The following is a 23408-nucleotide window of genomic DNA, read 5'->3' on the forward strand; positions in this document are numbered from 1 at the left end:
TTTTTATTAATTATTCTAATTTACTGAGTTAATGATTTTTGTGTTTTCATTGGCTGTAATCCATAATCATTAACATTAACAGAAGTATACAGTTGAAATAGGGAGTGTCCACGTTACTGGTAGCACTGGAAAGGCTTTGGAAAAGAGCGAGTGCTTCCACCATAGGAAATACAACTAAATCTGTGCTCCCAAATCCACCTGCTGAGCAACACAGTGTTCTTAAACCACATTTACCATTACTGTAGCAAGAAGAACTCAAATAATTTAGTGGTTGCGTGTCTCCAGAAGCACTACAATGAACTGGGCACAACAATGGCATATTTGCATTTTCACTTTGCAATATCCATTGCTATTAAATCATCATTATACCTGTAAATGAATTCCTAGAGTGGTGCAATTTCCAAAATCGGGTCACTCGAGACAGGATTTTGCTCATCTGGCACTTAGGGCTTTGTCCACAAACTATTCTACTAAAATTGGTTCTCCAAGTGTCAAATAGTGCTCTGTCCCTCCGGGGTCTTGCTTTTTGGCCAAAGTGTACTGTACAGCCACATATGGAGTATTGCTACGTTCATGAGAAATTGAATAATAAATTATTTTGTCATTTTTACTCATTCCCTCTAGTGAAAATGTAAATTCTGGGGAAAAAACTATAGTGGTAAAACATTTTTTTTTCTTCTTAACCACTAAATCGTATAACATTTTGTGAAACACATGTGGAGTAAATGTGATCACTGCACCCCTAGATGATTTCATTAAGCATTGTAGTTTGTAAAATGGGGTCACTGCCATTCTGACATCTCAGAAGCTTTGCCGACGTGAGATGTCACCCTCAAACCATTCCAGACAATTTTGCACTCTGATATGGCGCTCCTTCTTTTCTGAGCTTTGTACTGTGCCTTATAAAAAGCTTTTTACCACATATAGGGCATTGCCATACTCAGGAGACATTGTGTAAAAAATTTTGTAGTCCATTTTAACCTATTAACCTTTTTGAAAAATAAAAACTTTGAGCTAAATCATTATTTTAATGGAGAAAAAATAACTTTTCATTTTCACAGCCCAGTGTTATACAATTTTGTTAAATACCTGTGGGTTAAAAATGATCACTACATCCCTAAAGGAATTCTTTGAGAGGTGTAGTTTCCAAAATGTGGTCCTTTGTGGTGGGGAGGGGTTTATGCTGTTTTGAAACCTCAACGGCTCTTCATGACATCTGCAATCAATTCCAGACAATTTTGCACTGCAAAAATCGTATAGCGCTCCTTACCTTCCATGCCCGGCTGTTTGTCCAAACAAGAGTTTCTGAACATATATTGGGTATCCTTGTACAACAAATTATATGGTCCATTTTCTCCTGTTACCTTTGTGAAAATGAAAAATTTGAGGCTAAAACAACATTTCTGAGTAAAAAACGTATATGTAAATTGCCTCTTCAGAGATTTAAAGGACTTGAACTTTATAGCGCTACCTATTGGAAGTAGAAATCCTACAAGTCACAATCGACTCTTTAACAAGTCTTGCAATATGACGTAGAATAATAGCCACATCAGAATCTAAATTTGCAAACATGGTGTGTCGGGCTATTGGCCCTTGTTAGTTCAAAATATGAGAACTGATTTTGCTAAGTGAAAGGCTCTGGACTAAGGTCTAATTGGTAACGTTTCATATTGTGGAGCAAAAAGAAAAAAAATTTTTAATTTTCACAGTCCAATGTTTTAAAATTCCATGAAGCACCTGTGGGTGTTGAGGGTGGCACCTGCGGGTGCTTCACATCCTTGAAGGGTGTAGTTTCTAAATTGTGATCACTTTTGGGAGGTTTCCACTGTTTAGGCACATCAGAGGCTCTACAAATGCTACGTTGCATCTGTGAGGAGCAGATTCTAATCTTAATTAGCGAGACGTCTAGATTTGTTAGGCCAAAAAAAATACACTATTGTGTTTGTGTTGACTTTTGAATGTATGTGTTTCTTTGGCTGGTCAAGAAGGCCAACAACTCAGTGTTGGAGAACAATGTTTGTTAATATGCTAATTACATATTGTACTACATATTGTACTTAGCCAGCTAGTTGCTTATTTAAAGAATAAAGGGATACAAAATATGTAAATTGATTAAATGTTCAAACAATGAGACCTGAGTACTGCAGCTTTCCCACTGACCTATGAATAATGATCTGAGCCACAGAAAAATATAAAAAGGAATTTTCTATCATGCTTCACAGATAATGAGAGAATCAGAGGAGATTCATAGAGACGCTTCAAGACAGCAGATTGGTAGCATGGCTCCATGCAGCGAGACACAGATTTGGATTCTGCAGGATTCCAGGCTAAGAATACACAGCCCTCATTGTAAGGATGCAGATCTTCTCCATTGACCATCAGAGAACTCATGGATACATTTGGGGAAACTAGGTTGGGACAATATGGTCACCTTTTTCCATGGATATGTTGTTTGAGGTTGCCAGGTGGGACCCTCTAGTCGCCTGGCCCCATGGAATCTTTTGGAGAGGACAGGGTGGGACCCTCGGGTCTCCTGGCTTTGTACCTTGATGGACTGTCAGCTTCCTAAGTTTGCCGCTACCTCATATCTGTGGGGGTCCGCCAAAACCAGGGGGCCACTTGTTGAGTAGTTGGCCCTGGATCTCTCAAAGTCACAGCTGTTTTATTCCCGGTAGACCAGCGTAAGTGTGAGACTGTGTAATTTTTCACCAACTTGGGTATTTGCTGAGGCTGCTCTATGTATTATTGTCATTTGTGCACAAATAGTAGTTTTCCTCCACATATGGGGTATCAGCATACTCTGGAGAAATTGAACAACAAATTGTTTGGTCCACTTTTACCTGCTACCCTTGAGAAAATGAAAAATTTGGGGCTAAAACAACATTTCTGGGGAAAAAAACATAATTTTTAATTTACAGGGTCCAAAGTTTTAAAATTATGTGAAGCAGCGGTGCAAGATGCTCATCCACACCTCTAGATAAATTCCTTGAGGGAAGTAGTTTCCAAAATGGGGTCACTTGTAGGGGGGGGGGTTCCACTGTTTAGGCACCACAGGGGCTCTGCAAACTCGACCTGGCATACTCTATCTATTCCAGAACATTTTTCAAAAAGTCAAATGGCGCTTTTCCCCTTCTATGCCCTGCCATGCTTCCAAACAGTAATTTCCCACCACATATGGGGTATTTGTGAACCCAGGAGAAATTGCACAACAAATATTATGGATAGTGTTGAGCGATACCTTCCGATATTGGGAAATATCGGATCGGATTGGATCGGACCGATACCGAAAAAGTATCGGATATCGCCGATTCCGATACCGGAAACCAATGCAAGTCAATGGGACAGAAATATCGGAATGAAAATAAACCCTTTCTTTCCTTAGAGGTTAAATCTACATGAAGGAAAACAACTAAGAATAATGTAGAATGTATTGGGGGAGGTGGAGGAGACAATAAAGGCATAGAGGTTTAGCCCAATCAAATGGAACAGCAGGAATTAATATTTTTTTTAAGACGTTCTGAGTTACGGAAATATTGACTATGTTAAGTATTTTTATATTTTGTCAGATATTTATGTTTCACTACTTCCATGCTCTTCACCTTCTTTTTTACTTCTCCCACACTTTCTCCTTCATCATCCTCAGCATCTTTTTCATCCACTTCTTCTTCACCTTCTTCATCTTCTTCTTCTTCACCTTCTTCGTATTATTCTTTTTTTTTACATTCTTCATATTCTACTTCTTCATCTTCTTCATATTCTCCTTCGTGATAGGCATTCCTGTAGTTGTTATCTATAAAAGGTTGGACATTACACCTTTCGTTCTGCCCGTCACAAAAGATTTACAACAGGATTTGTCCGCGTTCAGTTTGGCCTGCAGCAGCATATCTTTTCCAGGGGCACCACGAGGAGGAACGGACTCACCCCCATACACTGCTTAGTTATCTTCTGCTTATAATTTAGATATTATCTTTTGCTCTGATTTTTAGTCTTATGCTTAATGTTCTTCCGCTTTTTGTTCTGCAGCTTCTTGTATTTCTGCTTCTTGGTTTCCTGTCTCTTGTTCTTCTGTATCTTGGTGCTTGCCTTCTCTTCTATGTCCTCTTGGTCAACTTCTTCAAGGTCATCTTCTTGGTCTTCTTCGGGGTGGTCTTCAGGGTCGTCATCTTCGGGGGTCCTCGTCTTTGGGGTCCTCGTCTTCTTCGGGTTGGTCTTCTGGGTCCTCGTCTTCGTGGTCCTCGTCTTCTTCGGTGTGGTCTTCAGGGTCCTCGTCTTCTTCGGGGTGGTCTTCAGGGTACTCCTCTTCTTCGGGGTGGTCTTCAGGGGCCTCGTCTTCAGGGTCGTCGTCTTCGGGGTCCTCGTCTTCTTCGGGTTGGTCTTCAGGGACCTCGTCTTCAGGGTCCTCGTCAGGGAGATCCAGAGTGATTACCAAGAACCATTTCAAAGAGCTTGAACTTGGAAATGTAGCAGAAGGTACAAGAAGGCTGAGGAACTACCGAGGACCAGCTGACGGTACTGGAACCCGGATGGGTAGCAGAAGGTACAAGAGCCAATGGAACTGCCGAAGACCAGCTGACGGTACTGGAACTCGATTACTAAGCAGGAGGTACCTGTGCCAGAAAGCACTACCAAGGACCAGCAGACGTTGGTGGAACTTGGATACCGAGAAGGTGGCACCTAATCCAAAGGCACTGCCGAGAACCAGCTGACGGTACTGCAACCCGGATGGGTAGTAGAAGGTACCCATGTAAAAAAAAGTTTCAAGGCCGCGAGCCGGCCGCAGTTACCAAAACCCACAGTCCTACAGGGGGTGCTTGTCCTATTGGCACTATGGAACCAGCCTTCATTGCCAGATCCCGCAGCCCACATAGGAGTCACCTAAACTGCAGGCACCATAGAGTCGGCTAACCCGACCGCAACATGACAGGACAACGCATTGGAGGCAAAGTGACGTTGACACTACCCGGAAACAGCTGGCATGCTGGAACCAGGCTGGGCAGGAGGGAGTACCCGTGCCAAAGACACTGCCAAGAACCAGCTGACGGTACTGGAACACAGGGTAAATACTAAAAACAGAGTGGAGCCAGAGGTGTATTTGGAGGAGGTTTTAAATCAGTAGTACAGTGGATGTGGACAAAGCAGGAGAATTTGCCGGACACACAGCTGGGGATCAGCTGATGTTACTGAACCCCAATAACAATGGAGATATCATTGACTGTGCAGACGGCACTTCTGAGCAGCAACTAGCGGTATTGGAGCCCAGGGTAAATACTAAAAACAGAGGAGCCAGAGGTGTATTTGGAGGAGGTTTTAAATCAGTAGTACAGTGGATGTGGACAAAGCAGGAGAATTTGCCGGACACACAGCTGGGGATCAGCTGAAGTTACTGAACCCCAATAATACTGGAGCAAGCGTTGACTGTGCAGACGGCACTTCTGAGCAGCAACAAGCGGTATTGGAGCCCAGGGTAAACATAAAAACAGAGGAGCCAGAGGTGTATTTGGAGGAGGTTTTAAATCAGTAGTTCAGTGGATGTGGACAAAGAAGGAGAATTTGCCGGACACACAGCTGAGGATCAGCTGACGTTACTGAACCCCAATAACACTGGAGCAAGCGTTGACTGTGCAGACGGCACTTCTGAGCAGCAACTAGCGGTATTGGAGCCCAGGGTAAATACTAATAACAGAGGAGCAAGAGGTGTATTTGGAGGAGGTTTTAAATCAGTAGTACAGTGGATGTGGACAAAGCAGGAGAATTTGCCGGACACACAGCTGGGGATCAGCTGACGTTACTGAACCCCAATAACACTGGAGCAAGCGTTGACTGTGCAGACGGCACTTCTGAGCAGCAACTAGCAGTATTGGAGCCCAGGGTAAATGCTAAAAACAGAGGAGCCAGAGGTGTATTTGGAGGAGGTTTTAAATCAGTAGTACAGTGGATGTGGACAAAGCAGGAGAATTTGCCGGACACACAGCTGGGAATCAGCTGACGTTACTGAACCCCAATAACAATGGAGATATCGTTGACTGTGCAGACGGCACTTCTGAGCAGCAACTAGCGGTATTGGAGCCCAGGGTAAATACTAAAAACAGAGGAGCCAGAGGTGTATTTGGAGGAGGTTTTAAATCAGTAGTACAGTGGATGTGGACAAAGCAGGAGAATTTGCCGGACACAAAGCTGGGGATCAGCTGAAGTTACTGAACCCCAATAACACTGGAGCAAGCGTTGACTGTGCAGACGGCACTTCTGAGCAGCAACAAGCGCTATTGGAGCCCAGGGTAAATACTAAAAACAGAGGTGCCAGAGGTGTATTTGGAGGAGGTTTTAAATCAGTAGTACAGTGGATGTGGACAAAGCAGGAGAATTTGCCGGACACACAGCTGGGGATCTGCTGACGTTACTGAACCCCAATAACACTGGAGCAAGCGTTGACTGTGCAGACGGCACTTCTGAGCAGCAACTAGCAGTATTGGAGCCCAGGGTAAATACTAAAAACAGAGGAGCCAGAGGTGTATTTGGAGGAGGTTTTAAATCAGTAGTACAGTGGATGTGGACAAAGCAGGAGAATTTGCCGGACACACAGCTGGGGATCAGCTGACGTTACTGAACCCCAATAACAATGGAGATAGCGTTGACTGTGCAGACGGCACTTATGAGCAGCAACTAGCGGTATTGGAGCCCAGGGTAAATACTAAAAACAGATGAGCCAGAGGTGTATTTGGAGCAACTTTAAAATCTGTAGTAGTGAGAATGTGAACAGAGCAGGAGAAATTGCCATCCGCACAGCAGGGAAACAGCTGACGTTACTGAACCCCAATAACACGGCAGCAAGTGTTGACTGTGCAGACGGCACTTCCGAGCACCAACTGGCGGTGTTGGAGCTCAGGGTTAATACTGAAAACAGAGGAGCCAGAGGTGTAATTGGAGCAACTTTAAAATCTGTAATATTGAGAATGTGGACAGAGCAGGAGAAATTGCCGTCCGCACAGCAGGGGGACAGCTGACGTTACTGAACCCCAATAACACGGCAGCAAGTGTTGACTGTGCAGACGGCACTTCCGAGCGCCAACTGGCGGTGTTGGAGCTCAGGGATAATACTGAAAACAGAGGAGCCAGAGGTGTAATTGGAGCAACTTTAAAATCTGTAGTTGTGAGAATGTGGACAGAGCAGGAGAAATTGCCATCCTCACAGCAGGGGAACAACTGACGTTACTGAACCCCAATAACACGGCAGCAAGTGTTGACTGTGCAGACGGCAATTCCGAGCGCCAACTGGTGGTGTTGGAGCTCAGGGATTACAGTTCAGGTGGTAGAAACATGAACACAACAGGAGACCTGGATACTGTTGCCAACCAATTATTTATTCTGGAAGAGGACTGGCAAATTCTTGAGAGATCCAGGCCTTGTTCATTTTGAGAAAAGTAAGCCGGTCAACGTTATCGGAGGATAGTCGCATGTGACGGTCTGTTAGTACACCACCTGCGGCACTAAAGAAACGTTCCGATAATACTCTAGCAGCAGGGCAAGCTAGCACCTCCAATGCATACTGACTAAGCTCTGGCCATGTATCCAGCTTACAGACCCAAAACTTGAAGGGAGAAGAGCCGTCTGGGAGTACACTAAGAGGGCAAGACATGTAGTCTGTCACCATCTGACGGAAACGTTGCCTCATGCTAACTGGAGCCGTCTGTGATGGTGTAGACATTTGTGGCGGCGGGGACACAAAACTTTGCCACATTTCTGCCATACTGGTCTTGCCTTGTGCTGAGGCGCTGCTTCTGCTCCCTCTTTGTGCAGAGCTTCCTCCACTGCCCCGACGCACTGAGCTGCTTTGTAAAGCACTAGCAGCACTGCTCTCGGTTGGAATGGAGAACATGATGGAATGCACCAGTGCGTCTTGGTACTCCTGCATTTTATGCTCCCGGTTCAACAGTGTTATGAGGCTTTGTAAGTTGTCCCGGTAGCGAGGACACCCAATAATCAGCCCTGTTGAGAATGTGGGCGATGCGGCGGTCGTTTCTCAGGCACAGCAGCATGAAATCAACCATGTGCTGCAGACTGCCAACTGGCCAAGAAACGCTGTCCCCTGCTTGAGGCGTGATCTCTGCCTGCTTTGCATCACCCCACCCTCGCTCTAGATACTGACTACTAGAGCATTGTGTACCTCCCTCCTCTGGACAGATGTCTTCCTCATCCATTGACTCCTCCTCATCCTCCTCACAAAGTGTCCCCTGCCTAGGCCTTTGTGAGGAACCACGTTGCGCAGACTGTAGAGAAGCAGATGGCATTTGTGACTCCTCATCCTCCACCTCTTCCAAAACCTCGTCCCTTAGTGCTTGCAGTGTTTTTTCAAGCAGGCAGATAAGGGGGATAGTCATGCTGACTAGTGCATCATCTGCACTCGCCATCCGCGTGGAATAATCGAAGGCACGCAAAACGTGGCAAATGTCCTTCATAGAGGCCCACTCAGTGGTGGTGAAGTGTGAACAGCGCGCACTGCGACTTGTTTGCGCCTGCTGCAGCTGGTACTCCATTACTTCTGCCTGCTGCTCACACAACCTCTCCAACATATGTAACGTTGAATTCCACCTGGTGGGTAGGTCAAATATGATGTGATGTTCCGGAAGACATAATCGGCGCTGCAGAGCTGCAATGCGTGATCTTGCATTGCTGGAACGCCGCAAGTGAGCGCACTCTATGCGGACCTTGTGAAGCAGTGCATCAAGATCCGGATAGTCCCTCAAAAAACTTTGCACGACCAAGTTGAGCACATGTGCCAGACATGGGATGTGAGTGAGGTTGCCTAGGCCCAGAGCTGCCACCAGATTTCGGCCATTGTCACACACTACCATGCCTGGCTGGAGATTCGCTGGCACAAACCACACGTCGCTCTGCTGCTTGATGGCATTCCAGAGCTCCGGCGCTGTGTGGCTTCGATTCCCCAAAGAAATTAATTTTAATACGGCCTGTTGACGTTTGGCCACGGCTGTGCTCATATCGGTCATCATAACAGGTAACCGTTCACTGGTCGATGTGGAGGTAGACCGTGAAGGCTCCTGCAGCGCTGATTCAGAGGAACTGGAGTATGAGGAGGAGTCAATGTGTACAGACTGGATTCCTGCAATCCTTGGAGTTGGCAGAACACGTACAGCGACACTCTCAAGATCTGTACCCGGCTCCACAACATTTACCCAATGGGCAGTGAGGGAAAGGTATCGTCCCTGTCCATGCTTACTGGTCCACGCATCGGTGGTCAGGTGGACCTTGCTACTGACGGCGTTTTGTAGCGCATGTTTAATTTTTCCCTCCACATGATGTTGCAGGGCAGGGACAGCTTGCCTGCTGAAATAAAAGCGGCTGGGCACGTTGTATTGTGGGACAGCCAATGCCATAAAGTTACGGAATGTGTCAGTCTCCACCAGCCTGAATGATAGCATTTCAAGGGCCAGTAGTTTAGCAATGCCAGCATCCAGAGCCTGTGCTCGGGGGTGGTTTGCCGAGTATGGGCGCCTTTTCTCCCATGCCTGTGCTAGCGATGGCTGTAGACTGGCCTGGGAGTGTGAGGATGACTGGGAAAGTGGTGCTGTGGGTGGAATTACACTGTGTCTCTCTACAACAGTGCCAGAGATTCTTCCATGGCGATCCTGTGAGGAAGCCGAACCAGCTTTGTGTGAGCTGGAGGAAGAAGCTACAACACGAGCTGAAGAGGTGGTAGGTGGCGCTGTAGGTTGGCCTAGGTCTTCAGTGTGTTTTTGTAACTCCACCACTTGCTTGGTCCGCACATGTTTCCACATATTTGTGGTATTGAGGTTGCTGACGCTTTTCCCTCTTTTCACCTTCTGATTACACAGCTTGCATTTGACAAAGCAAATGTCATCTGCAACTGTGTCAAAAAAGGACCAGGCAATGCAAGTCTTGGGAGCGCCCGCTTTGGATTTTGGAAGAGGCATGCTCCTAATGGGTGCCGAAGTGGAGGCTACAGGCAACCAAGTCTGCCCCCTCCCTCTCCCTCCTTTTTGGGCTGTTCGGGGAATCTCTTCCTCAGAGCTGCTCCCACCACCTTCCTGTCCCTCACGCCATGATGGGTCAAGGATCTCATCTACACCACCCTCTTCAAACAACTGCTTCTCCTGGGTAGTCTCGACAGCACAGTACGCACCAGAAAGTGGCACCTGAGTCTCATCATCAGATGCGTACTGAGGTGTGCTGCTGACCATAGGCACTGGCCCACCCGCCTCTTCAGATTCAGAGAGACAAAACAGTTGTGCATCACTGCATACTACCTCTTCTTCAAATTCTCAAATTCTGCTTGGCTGGCCCCCTCTTTCCAAGCCAAGAGATTCAGAGAACAGAAGTAGAGATGGCTCCTGTCCAGGGCTCTCTGACTGCTTGGGCAATTTGGCAGGTGGTGAAGAGACAGATGGTTGCTCTTCAGTGCTCAGGACCTGAGAGGATCTGGAACTAATTGAAGTCGATGCGTTAGCTGCCATCCATCCGACAACGGCTTCAATTTGGTCCTCCCGCAGCAGTGGTGTATGGCTAGCTCCTACAAAGCTGCGCATAAAGGACTGTTCCCTGGTAAAACTGGGGGATGCTCAGTCACTGGTGCCCGCAGCAGGCACAGAATCCCCACGTCCTCTCCCTGCAGGCACAGAATCCTCATGTCCTCTCCCTGCAGAAACTCCACGCCCACGCCCACGACCACATGCCTTACTCCCTGCCTTCTTCATCTTGGTAGACTGATAAAGATAAGCAGAAAAGTAGTAAGGGCTTAGTGTGCTTATTCCTGAACAGCTGCTAACAGGTATAAGAAACACTAATTTTATAAAGTGTGGACTAGACTTTAATTTGAGCTAATGTGGCCTACACAACTGTAAAGTGGAGTGTTTGGTGAACTTTATTTAGGTTTTTTTGTCACAAAATGACAATGGATGTGCCTAAAGATGTAATAACGATAGTATCACAAACTTTTTGTAGCTATTACAATGTAGGAAGGTAACCTACAATGCAATAGATGAGGCTACAAAAAATAGGCTGATACTAATCTGGCTGGGGCTGCAGGGCCCAATGCTGCAGAAAGGTTCCTCTAACTACTCCTATATAGTGTGTTTGGAAACAATTTAGCTGAATACGGATGGAACCAACACACTAATAGGAGAAATCAGGAAAAATTATGAATTGGCAAAAAAGGACAATGTATGAGGCAGTGACACACACTGAGTGCACTACAACCAGACGTGGCTGAAGCACACACTACAGGGTGAGCTGCACTCACACACGCAGACCTTGCAGACAGCGGTGAACAGTACAGATGCAGAGCACTGTGCACTAGCACTGCAAGACCAAAAAAATGTCTCTATCTACTCCTATATAGTGTGTTTGGAACCAATTTAGCTGAATACGGATGGAACCACCACACTAATAGGAGATATCAGGAAAAATTATGAATTGGCAAAAAAGGACAATATATGAGGCAGTGACACACACTGAGTGCACTACAACCAGACGTGGTTGAAGCACACACTACAGGGTGAGCTGCACTCACACACAGAGACCTTGCAGACAGCAGTGAACAGCTCAGAGAACTGTGCACTAGCACTGCAAGGCACAGCGATTTATAAAGTAGCTTGGGTAAAGCAGAATAGACCAAATAGGTAGCTAAAACTGTCCCTCAGAACAACAGCGTCCTATCCCTAACTGAATTCACAGCAGAGTGAGCTCAAAATGGCGGCGGCGGCTTTTATAGTGCATCATGACAACATTTCAGCAGCCAATCACAGCCATGCCATTAGTTAAGATGCCTACATGCCTAACATTATGTGCCCACACTTCTTAGGATCCTCATTGGCTGAATAAAATGAAAATGGCTCATTGCATTAAGGGAACTTCCGATTCCGATATACGATATTGCAAAAGTATCGGAATTAAGTATCGGAATTCCGATACCGCGACTATCGGCCGATACTCGATATTTCAGTATCGGAATGCTCAACACTAATTATGGACCATTTTCACCTGATACCCAAGTTAAAATGAAAAAAATGGGGCTAAAGTAATATTTTTGTGGGGAAAAGTAAAATGTTAATTTACTGATTGAATGTGGTTTTGAGCACCTTGAAGGCTTAAATTTTAAAAATAGTGCCTCTTTTGTATATTTTCTGTCACATAGTCCCCAAAAGTCTCTTCAAATGTGATGTGGTCCATATAAAAATTAGTTTTGTAAGTTTAATGGAAAAAATTAGAAATTGCTCATGAAATTTTAAACCCTTCTAACTTCCTAAAAAAAAAAATTATGCTTCCAAAAGTATGCTAATGTAAAGTAGACACGTGTAATTTCATTTATTAACTATTGCGAGTGGTACGACTATCTGATTTAAGGGCATAAAAATTCAAAGATTGATAATTGCAAAATTTCCATAAATAAACACAAGTAATTTTGACCAAATAAAGTACAATGTGTAACAAAAAACATGCTCAGAATCACTGGGGTACGTTGAAGAGTTTCAGAGTTATTGTTCCATAAAGTGACATGTCAGATTTTAAAAATGAGGCTCAGTCATTAATGTACAAAGTGGCTCTGTCCTTAAGGTGTTAAGAGTTTTTTTTTCCCTGCTTTCATGTGTTCTGAATGCCCGCAGACTGCAGTGATTCAAGTCTTTTTACCATACTTGCTTTTCTGCGTCCTGTCAGCCTGCGGCTTCCAGCGCTTACAGTCCTCACCCCAAACGTGTCTTTCTGCTGTTGCATCAACGCTGTGGATCCTTGTGCCCTTTCAGACATGGGTTTAAATGATTCACTTCACAAGGTGAGCCTTTAACAATTACCATCATAAAAAATAACTGCTGGGATTATTTTTTCAGATACAGTATTTAAAGTGAATGTTTTGGAATGAAAATTGAAGGACAAGGGTCTTTTGTTCCCAAATAGCTCCAATGAAAATACATTAAACTTGTTATGTTTTACTATTATTTTTGAAAAATAGAATAACACCTGTTATTTTTCTTTGTGTTTCCAAATTCAGTGACTATGCACATTTTTTTCTTTGTACCATCAATGGATTCGTATGTGGGCTTGTGTCCCGCAGTGCCTTTGAACTGTGGGTGCTAACCAGGTCCCTAGAACTAGAGGTCCCCTAGCTTATCCCTGTCCCCCAGATTACTGCTGAAGTTGGACATGCCAGGTTCACGTGCCTTGTTACGCTCCTATATCAACCCTTTTCTGGCCCCACCTCAACCCAAGGAGGTGGGAAGCCAAAGTGAATAGAAATACACTAATGAGAAAAACAGAGCTAGAATAAATTCCTCAACTGTCTGAAGTGACTGAAAGTCCAATTGGAGAGAAAATCCCCAGGCTTGAGGGTCACCCTGGACGAGGGAAATTATGATCCTCACCCATTGATCTTTGGTACCTGTTTGCAGGCCTCCCAGAAAGCAACAAACTTATCCCTACCCAAAGAGAACCTGTCCTTTAGAGTGATCTTGAGCTCCTCCAGGGGTTGCTTGGGAGCTGTGGGCCCTAAGCCTGAAATGTTTGGACCAGCAAAACAACTGTACGCATGTCTACCACCTAAAGATTGAGTTGCTGCAGTTCCCGTGCCAGAGCAGCCTCTGGACCCATACTGGATCATTAAAGGTATGGGCCAGTGTTAATGTCACGCAGTGCCTTGGTACTGTGGAAGCTAACCAGGTCCCTATAACTAGGGGCGCCCTAGTGTATACCTGTCCCCGGAAGGTGGAGATGTCTTGCTCTTTGCTTATATCAAGCCTTATCTTCCCCTCCCCCATCTAGGGAGGTGGGAAGCTGAAGTGTATAGGAATACAATAACCAGACAAACAACGAAATCCAGACAGGGAAAAAATAATAGCAATCATTCAAAATGTACTCACCAAACAACAGAGTGGGACACAGGGGAATTAAAAGAAGGGAAACCAAATAGGAAAAGATGAGGATGTGCACACAAACAAAACTCCAATCAACAGTCTCCTAAACAAATCTCCAAACGCCAACTCCAACCATAAACTACACCTCCAACTCCAAACCAGACAGTAAGAACTACCACTGGCAATTCCTAAATGCCAGTGGCAAGCACATACAGCAGAGGAGAGTGGCCCACACCGAACAGCTGAGACAATCCAGGTTGGAAACCTCCAGGAGCTTCAACTTAACAGATTAACCTATGCACTACTGGCAAGGAAAAAAACTGCAGTGTATAATAAGATGGTGAAGTACTTCTAGCCAATGCAGGAGTTTGTGAAACATGACGCCGCAATATTCTGGCCCCTCACTATCGTGGTATGCCTTTGACAGCTTTTATTTTGAGAACCAGACGTAGTTGTTCTTGATACCATTTTGGCCTGTTTTCAACCTTTTGATCTCTTTTTATTGCATTTTTAGGGGTGCAACTGTACTGAAAAATGGGAAATTGTATTTATTATCTTTCTGGTATTCACAGGATACATTAATGTGAATATTTAGACGTTATATTTTGCATTTATTTGTTTAAGTTTATTTATTACTGCATTTTACATTATCTTTGGAATAATACAATAATTAATAATAATGTAATTTCTAGATGCCTCTTTGGACTGCACCTTGAGAGATATGGGAACAACACCAACTCTATAGAGGCAACAGCACAAAATATATATATAGGTAGTTGGAGTCATGTCATAGTTTCTGTTCTATGGGTAAATGTTAATGCATCTGATCATGTCATATTATTTTACAGAACCTGACCAGGCTGATGAAGATCTTCTCTTGGAGTTGGTGATTTACTACTTCTTACTTCAGGATGGAAAATAAGAGGAATATGGAGATGCCTGATGTAAGGGCAAAAAGCTATCACTGATGTAGTGATAAATGATTATTCTGATTTCATTCACTTTTAGACCAAGGAAATAAGAATGGTAATTTTCAAAACAAAGTTACTAATTTATTTTTCTAAGAATTAATATCTGTATGCAGCTGAACATTGATCATAATTTAATTAAGTGTAGATAGAAATTGCTATTGATCAGAAGACATTTGTCTCATTACATAAAGAGAGGAGATGTTGAAGACAGGTATCTAACTGTGCAATGATTACCGCTCCAAATACCACATGATATTGCAACTTGAACTTTACTTCCAAGTGTTGTTAAGGAATAAATTCTGTAGTAATGATCACTGGTGTTTGCGAGCATTTTGGCTAAGATATGTCAACTAAATCCTTAAAGAGAACATTGTAGAGATCAAGCTTTCCATCAGCAGTGAGGGGTACACATAGGTACTTGGCTTTACTGCAAAACAATCTCTGGTTTATTGCCTCTTATATACTTCGAAAGTAAACAAAGTGGTTTCTCTTCAGCCAAAAGAACAAAATATATAGTCTTTCTCAGGATAGGCACAGTAAAATTATTTGGTCTTATCTTCATGTCAAGTCAGGTAATGCTATGGTAACAGGCACGATCATTCTACCATTAGAGCTCTCACTCCAGCTCTACTCCCTCAGACACACCTGAGCCAATTCAACTGTCTTTCATAAGCCCTGCAAGGCCCAGAAAAGAGATATGGGAGCCACCATTTTCACCAAGTCTCTTCTGATCGCTCCTAAATCCCAGACCAAAAATACGTTTCATTTCCATAAACCTCTCCGTAACCTGCTGTTAGTATAGCCTTCCATTCTGGGACTTACATCACCGAGGCCAGCCTCTTTGGTGATACATACCTGCCATCCAGAACTTTCCCTCCTGTTTTCCTACAAAATTAATAACTCCAGTTCCTTTATCTTATTATAATAGTAATGAATATTATTGACTTTCAAATTTCTTATATTAATATACTTTTTTTGCAGGTGAATAATCTGACTGATATTAAAGAGTTTGTGCTCTTGGGTTTTCAAGGCAGTGCACAGCTAAGAATTCTACTCTTCTGTCTGCTTCTTGTAATATTCTGTGTCACAATATGTGGGAACCTCCTGATCATCACCCTGGTGTCCACCAGCAAGAACCTCCACACCCCAATGTACTTCTTCATCTCACAACTGTCCATCAGTGACATTTTGCTGATCTCAGATATTGCCCCCAACATTCTCCATGTTTTACTGAATAATGGGGGAACCATTAATTTTATTAGTTGCATGACCCAAATTTATTTCTTTAGTGCCACAGAATCATTTGAATGTCTTCTCCTCACAGTGATGTCTTATGACCGATATGTGGCCATCTGTAATCCTCTCCGTTACCCCTCTATAATGACAAGTGGAAATTGTATGATATTGTCCATCAGTTCTTGGTTGCTCAGTTTCTTTGCGTCACTCATTTTCATAATAATAATATCCAGGCTAAAGTTCTGTGGGCCTAATGTCATTGACCATCTGTTCTGTGATCTTGTTCCCTTACAAGACATTGCCTGTTCTGATACATTTCCTATAAAACTACAATGGTATTTATTAAGTATTCCACTGCTGATTATTCCCATCATAATAATTGTTGTTAGTTATGTGAAGATTATCCGTGCCATTTTACAGATTTCAGCTAATGTCAGCAGACAGAAAGCCTTCTCCACCTGCAGCTCCCACCTCACTGTGGTCTCCATATTTTACACAACTCTTTTCAGTGTTTATATTCTTCCAACAAGTGGACAAACATCAGATATTAATAAAATTACATCCCTGCTATACACTGTATTTACTCCCTTGATTAATCCCATTATATATAGTTTTAGAAATAAAGACATTAAAGGTAATATTCAACTTCCCAAATGTTTTTTCAAATGGCAAGGATGGTTATAAAAATAAAATCAGATTTACTTACAGACTCTGGCCGCTGTCACTTCTGTGCTAACTAGTCTACTGATGTAAGAAAATAGATTTGGCACTCCAAGATTTCATGCAGAAAAAAATTATTTATTGTGCAAAATAATCCGGATTGTTGCAAATATATGTTAACGTTTGGGCCTATTTATTGGAGTAAATGTGATTACTGCACCCCTAGATGATTTCATTAAGTATTGCAGTTTGTAAAATAGGGTCACTGCCATTCTGACATCTCAGATGCTCTGCCAATGTGACATGTCACCCTCAAACCATTCCAGACAATTGTGCACTCTGATATGGCGCTCCTTCTTTTCTGAGCTTTGTACTGTGCCTTATGAAAAGCTTTTTACCACATATAGGGCATTGCCATACTCAGGAGACATTGTGTAAAAAATTTTGTAGTCCATTTTCTCCTATTAACCGTTTTGAAAAATAAAAACTTTGAGCTAAATCATTATTTTAATGGAAAAAAAAAAAACTTTTCATTTTCACAGCCCAGTGTTATACAATTTTGTTAAACACCTGTGGGTTTAAAATGCTCACCACATCCCTAAAGGAATTCTTTGAGAGGTGTAGTTTCCAAAATGTGGTCCTTTGTGGGGGGGAGGGGTTTATGCTGTTTTGAAACTTCAACGGCTCTTCATGAAATCTGCAATCAATTCCAGACAATTTTGCACTGCAAAAATCGTATAGCGCTCCTTACCTTCCATGCCCGGCTGTTTGTCCAAACAAGAGTTTCAGAGCACATATTGGGTATCCTTGCACAACAAATTATATGGTCCATTTTCTCCTGCTACCTTTGTGAAAATGAAAAATTTGAGGCTAAAACAACATTTCTGGGTAAAAAACGTATATGCAAATTGCCTCTTCAGAGATGAAGAGGACTTGAACTCTATAGCGCTACCTATTGGAAGTAGAAATCCTACAAGTCACAATCGACCCTTTAACAAGTCTTGCAATATGACTTAGATTAATAGCCACATCAGAATCTAAATTTGCAATCATTGTGTGTCGGGCTATTGGCCCTTGTCAGTTCAAAATATGAGAACTGATTTTGCTAAGTGAAAGGCTCTGGACTGAGGTCTAATGGGTAACGTTTCATCTTGTGGAGCAAAAAAAAAAAAATTTAAAATTTTCACAGTCCAATGTTTTAAAATTCCATGAAGCACCTGTGGGTGCTGTGGGTGGCACCTGCGGGTGCTTCAGATGCTTAACACATCTCTAGATAAAATCATTGAAGGGTGTCGTTTCTAAATTTTTGTCACTTTTGGGAGGTTTCCACTGGTTAGGCACATCAGAGGTTCTACTAATTCTACGTTGCATCTGTGAGGAGCAGATTCTAATCTTAATTAGCCAGACGTCTAGATTTGTTAGGCCCAGAAAAATACACTATTGTGTTTGTGTTGACTTTTGAATGTATGTGTTTCTTTGGCTGGTCAAGAAGGGCAACAACTCAGTGTTGGATAACAATGTTTGTTAATATTCTAATTACATATTGTACTACATATTGTACTTAGCCAGCTAGTTGCTTATTTAAAGAATAAAGGGATACTAAATATGTAAATTGATTAAATGTTCAAACAATGAGACCTGAGTCCTGCAGCTTTCCCACTGACCTATGAATAGTGATCTGAGCCACAGAAAAATATAAAAAGGAATTTTCTATCATGCTTCACAGATAATGAGAGAATCAGAGGAGATTCATAGAGACGCTTCAAGACAGCAGATTGGTAGCATGGCTCCATGCAGAGAGACACAGATTTGGATTCTGCAGGATTCCAGGCTAAGAATACACAGCCCTCATTGTAAGGATACAGATCTGCTCCATTGACCATCAGAGAACTCATGGATACATTTGGGGAAACTAGGTTGGGACAATATGGTCATCTGCTTCCATGGATATATTGTTTGGGGTTGCCAGGTGGGACTCTCCAGTCACCTGGCCCCATGGAAACTTTTGGAGAGGACAGGGTGGGACCCTCCGGCCTCCTGGCTTTGTACCTCAATGAACTGTCAGCTTCCTAAGCTTGCCACTACCTCCTCTCTGTGGGGGTCCGCCAAAGGCAGGGGGCCACTTCTTGAGTAGTTGGCCCTGGATCTCTCAAAGTCACAGCTATTCAATTCCCGGCAGACCAGCGAAAGTGTGAGACTGTGTAATTTTGCACCAACTTGGATATTTGCTGGGGCTGTTCTATGTATTATTGTCATTTGTGCACAAACAGTAGTTTTTCTCCACATATGGGGTATCAGCATGCTCAGGAGAAATTGAATTACAAATTGTTTGGTCCACTTTTACCTGCTACCCTTGAGAAAATGAAAAATTTGGGGCTAAATCAACATTTCTGGGGAAAGAAACGTAATTTCTAATTTTCAGGGTCCAAAGTTTTAAAATTATGTGAAGCAGCTGTCGGTGCAAGATGCTCATCCACACCTATAGATAAATTCCTTGAGGGAAGTAGTTTCCAAAATGATGTCACTTGTAGGGGGGGTTCCATTGTTTAGGCACCACAGGGGCCCTGCAAACTCAACATGGCATACTCTATCTATTCCAGACAATTTTTCAAAAAGTCAAATGGTGCTTCTCCCCTTCTATGCCCTGCCATGCTTCCAAACAGTAATTTCCCACCACATATGGGGTATTTGTGAACCCAGGAGAAATTACACAACAAATATTATGGACCATTTTCACCTGATACCCAAGTTAAAATGAAAAAAATGGGGCTAAAGTAATATTTTTGTCTGGAAAAGTAAAATGTTAATTTACTGCTTGAATGTGGTTTTGAGCACCTTGAAGGGTTCAATTTTAAAAATAGTGCCTCTTTTGTATATTTTCTGTCACATAGTCCCCAAAAGTCACTTCAAATGAGATGTGGTCCCTATAAAAATTGGTTTTGTAAGCTTAGTGGAAAAAATGTGAAATTGCTCATGAAATTTTAAACCCTTCTAACTTCCTAAAAAAAAAATATGTTTCAAAAAGTATGCTAATGTAAAGTAGACATGTGTAATTTCATTTATTAACTATTACGAGTGGTATGACTATCTGATTTAAGGGCATAAAAATTCAAAGATTGATAATTGCAAAATTTCCATAAATAAACCCAAGTAATTTTGACCAAATAAAGTACAATGTGTCACAAAAAACCATTATCAGAATCACTTTGATACGTTGAAGAGTTTCAGAGTTATTGTTCCATAAAGTGACATGTCAGATTTTAAAAATGAGGCTCAGTCATTAATGTACAAAGTGACTCTGTCCTTAAGGTGTTTAGAGTTTTTTTTCCCCTGCTTTCATGTGTTGTGAATGCCTGCAGACTGCAGTGATTCAAGTCTTTTTACCATACTTGCTTTTCTGGGTCCTGTCAGCCTGCGGCTTCCAGCGCTTAAAGTCTTCATCCCAAACGTGCCTTTCTGCTGTTGCATCAACGCTGTGGATCCTTGAGCCCTTTCAGACATGGGTTTAAATGATTCACTTCACAAGGTGAGCCTTTAACAATTACCATCATAAAAAATAACTGCTGGGATTATTTTTTCAGATACAGTATTTAAAGTGAATGTTTTGGAATGAAAATTGAAGGACAAGGGTCTTTTGTTCCCAAATAGCACCAATGAAAATACATTAAACTTGTTATGTTTTACTATTATTTTTGAAAAATAGAATAACACCTGTTATTTTGCTTTGTGTTTCCAAATTCAGTGACTATGCACATTTTTTTCTTTGTACCATCAATGGATTCGTATGTGGGCTTGTGTCCCGCAGTGCCTTTGAACTCTGGGTGCTAACCAGGTCCCTAGAACTAGAGGTCCACTAGCCTATCCCTGTCCCCCAGATTACTGATGAATGTGGACATGCCAGGTTCACGTGCCTTGTTATGCTCCTATATCAACCCTTTTCTGGCCCCACCCCCACCCAGGGAGTTGGGAAGCCAAAGTGTATAGAAATACACTAATGAGAAAAACAGAACTAGAATAAATTCCTCAATTGTCTGAAGCAACTGAATGTCCAATTGGAGAGAAAATCCCCAGGCTTGAGGGTCACCATAGAGGAAGGAAACTATGATCCTCACCCATTGATCTTTGGTACCTGTTTACAGGCCTCTCTGAAAGCAACAAACTTATCCCTGCCCACAGAGAACCTGTCATTTAGAGTGATCTTGAGCTCCTCCAGGGGTTGCTTGGGAGCTGTGGGCCCTAAGCCTGAAATGTTTGGACCCAGCAAAACACCTGTACCCATGTCTGCCACCTCCAGATTGAGTTGCTGCAGTTCCCCTGCCAGAGCAGCCTCTGGATCCATACTGGATCATTAAAGGGATGGGCCAGTGTTAATGTCACGCAGTGCCATGGGACTGTGGAAGCTAACTGGGTCCCTATAGTTAGGGGCGCCATAGTTTATACCTGTCCCCGGAAGGTGGAGATGTCTTGCTTTTTGCTTATATCAACCATTATCTTCCCCTCCCCCATCTAGGTTGGTGGGAAGCTGAAGTGTATAGGAATACAATAATCAGACAAACAAGGAAGTCCGGACAGGGAAAAAATAATAGCAATCATTCAAAATGCACTCACCAAACAACAGAGTGGGACACAAGGGAGTTAAAAGAAGGAGAAACCAAATAGGAGAAGATGAGGATGTGCACACAAACAAAACTCCAATCAATAGTCTCCTAAACAAATCTCCAAACGCCAACTCCAACCACAAACTGCACCTCCAACTCCAAACCAGACAGTAAGAACTACCACTGGCAATTCCTAAGTGCCAGTGGCAAGCACATACAGCAGAGGAGAGTGGCCCACACCGAACAGCTGAGACAATGCTGGTTGGAAACCTCCAGGAGCTTCAACATAACAGATTAACCGCTGCACTACTAGCAAGGAAAAAAACTGCAGTGTATAATAAGATGGTGAAGTACTTCTAGCCAATGCAGAAGTTTGTGAAACACGACGCCACAATCTTCTGGCCCCTCACTATCGTGGTATGCCTTTGACAGCTTGTTTTTTGAGGACCAGACGTACTTGTTTTTGATACCATTTTGGCCTGTTTTCAACCTTTTGATCTCTTTTTATTGCATTTTAGGTGTGCAACTGTACTGAAAAATGGGAAATTGTATTTATTATCTTTCTGGTATTCACAGGATACATTAATGTGAATATTTACATGTTATATTTTGCATTTATTTGTGTAAGTTTATTTATTACTGCATTTTACATTATCTTTGGAATTATACAATACTTAAGTATAATCTAATTTCTAGATGCCTCTTTGGACTTCACCTTGAGAGATATGGGAAAAACACCAACTCCATAGAGGCAATAGCACAAAATATATATATAGGTAGTTTGAGTCATGTCATAATTTCTGTTCTATGGGTAAATGTTGATGCATCTGATCATGTCATATTATTTTACAGAACCTGACCAGGCTGATGGAGATCTTCTCTTGGAGTTGGTGATTTACTACTTCTTACTTCAGGATGGAAAATAAGAGGAATATGGAGATGCCTGATGTAAGGGCAAAAAGCTATCACTGATGTAGTGATAAATGATTATTCTGATTTCATTCAGTTTTAGATCAAGGAAATAAGAATGTCAATTTTCAAAACAAAGTTACTAATTTATTTTTCTAAGAATTAATATCTGTTTGCAGCTGAACATTGATCGTAATTTAATTAAGTGTATATAGAAATTGCTATTGATCAGAAGACATTTGTCTCATTACATAAAGTGAGGAGATGTTGAAGACAGGTATCTAACTGTGCAATGATTACCGCTCCAAATACCACATGATATTGCAACTTGAACTTTACTTCCATGTGTTGTTAAGGAATAAATTCTGTAGGAATGATCACTCGTGTCTGCGAGCATTTTGGCTAAGATATGTCAACGAAATCCTTAAAAAGAACATTATAGAGATCAAGCTTTCCATCAGCAGTGAGGGGTACACATAGGTACTTGGCTCTACTGCAAAACATTCTCTGGTTTATTGCCTCTTATATACTTTGAAAGTAAACAAAGTGGTTTCTCTTCAGCCAAAAGAACAAAATATATAGTCTTTCTCAGGATAGGCACAGTAAAATTATTCTGTCTTATCTTCATGTCAAGTCAGGTAATGCTATGGTAACAGGCACGATCATTCTACCATTAGAGCTCTCACTCCAGCTCCACTCCCTCAGACACACCTGAGCCAATTCAACTTTCTTTCATAAGCGCTACAAGGCCCGTAACAGAGCTATGGGAGCCACCATTTTCACCAAGTCTCTTCTGATCGCTCCTAAATCCTGGACCAAATTCCGTTGCATTTCCAAAAAACTCTCCGTAACCTGCTGTTAGTGTAGCCTTCATTTCTGGGACTTACATCACTGAGGCCAGCCTCTTTGGTGATACATACCTGCCATCCAGAACTTTCCCTCCTGTTTTCCTGCAAAATTAATAACTCCAGTTCCTTTATCTTATTATATTATACGTGTAAAAGGCGCTTATCAGGCTAACTACTACCAATGGCAGCGATAATTGTGGACAGGGAACCACTAATGTCCGTAGTAGATACACTACAATAAAATAACTGTTCTATAGTAAAAATCGCGCTATCGGTAGTGAAAAAGAGATCAGGAGAAGAGTACTATTA

General features: G+C 42.5%; 1 protein-coding gene across 1 annotated transcript in view; it reads left to right on the forward strand.

Annotated features, from left to right (window-relative positions):
* Positions 1–22268, forward strand: part of LOC141167480 (olfactory receptor 6B9-like) — a 41852-nt gene extending 19584 nt beyond the window's left edge. Inside the window, exons 4-7 of the mRNA XM_073654881.1 lie at positions 14726–14763; positions 14886–14903; positions 15830–16718; positions 22195–22268. Of these exons, the coding sequence (XP_073510982.1) occupies positions 14726–14763; positions 14886–14903; positions 15830–16718; positions 22195–22268 (1019 nt within the window). The remainder of the gene's footprint in view (positions 1–14725; positions 14764–14885; positions 14904–15829; positions 16719–22194) is intronic.
* Positions 22269–23408: the final 1140 nt, after the last annotated feature.

The sequence above is a fragment of the Phyllobates terribilis genome, unplaced genomic scaffold, assembly GCF_046119375.1.
Source record: "Phyllobates terribilis strain yellow unplaced genomic scaffold, ASM4611937v1 Scaffold_11__3_contigs__length_659146591, whole genome shotgun sequence".
NCBI classification, from domain to species: domain Eukaryota; kingdom Metazoa; phylum Chordata; class Amphibia; order Anura; family Dendrobatidae; genus Phyllobates; species Phyllobates terribilis.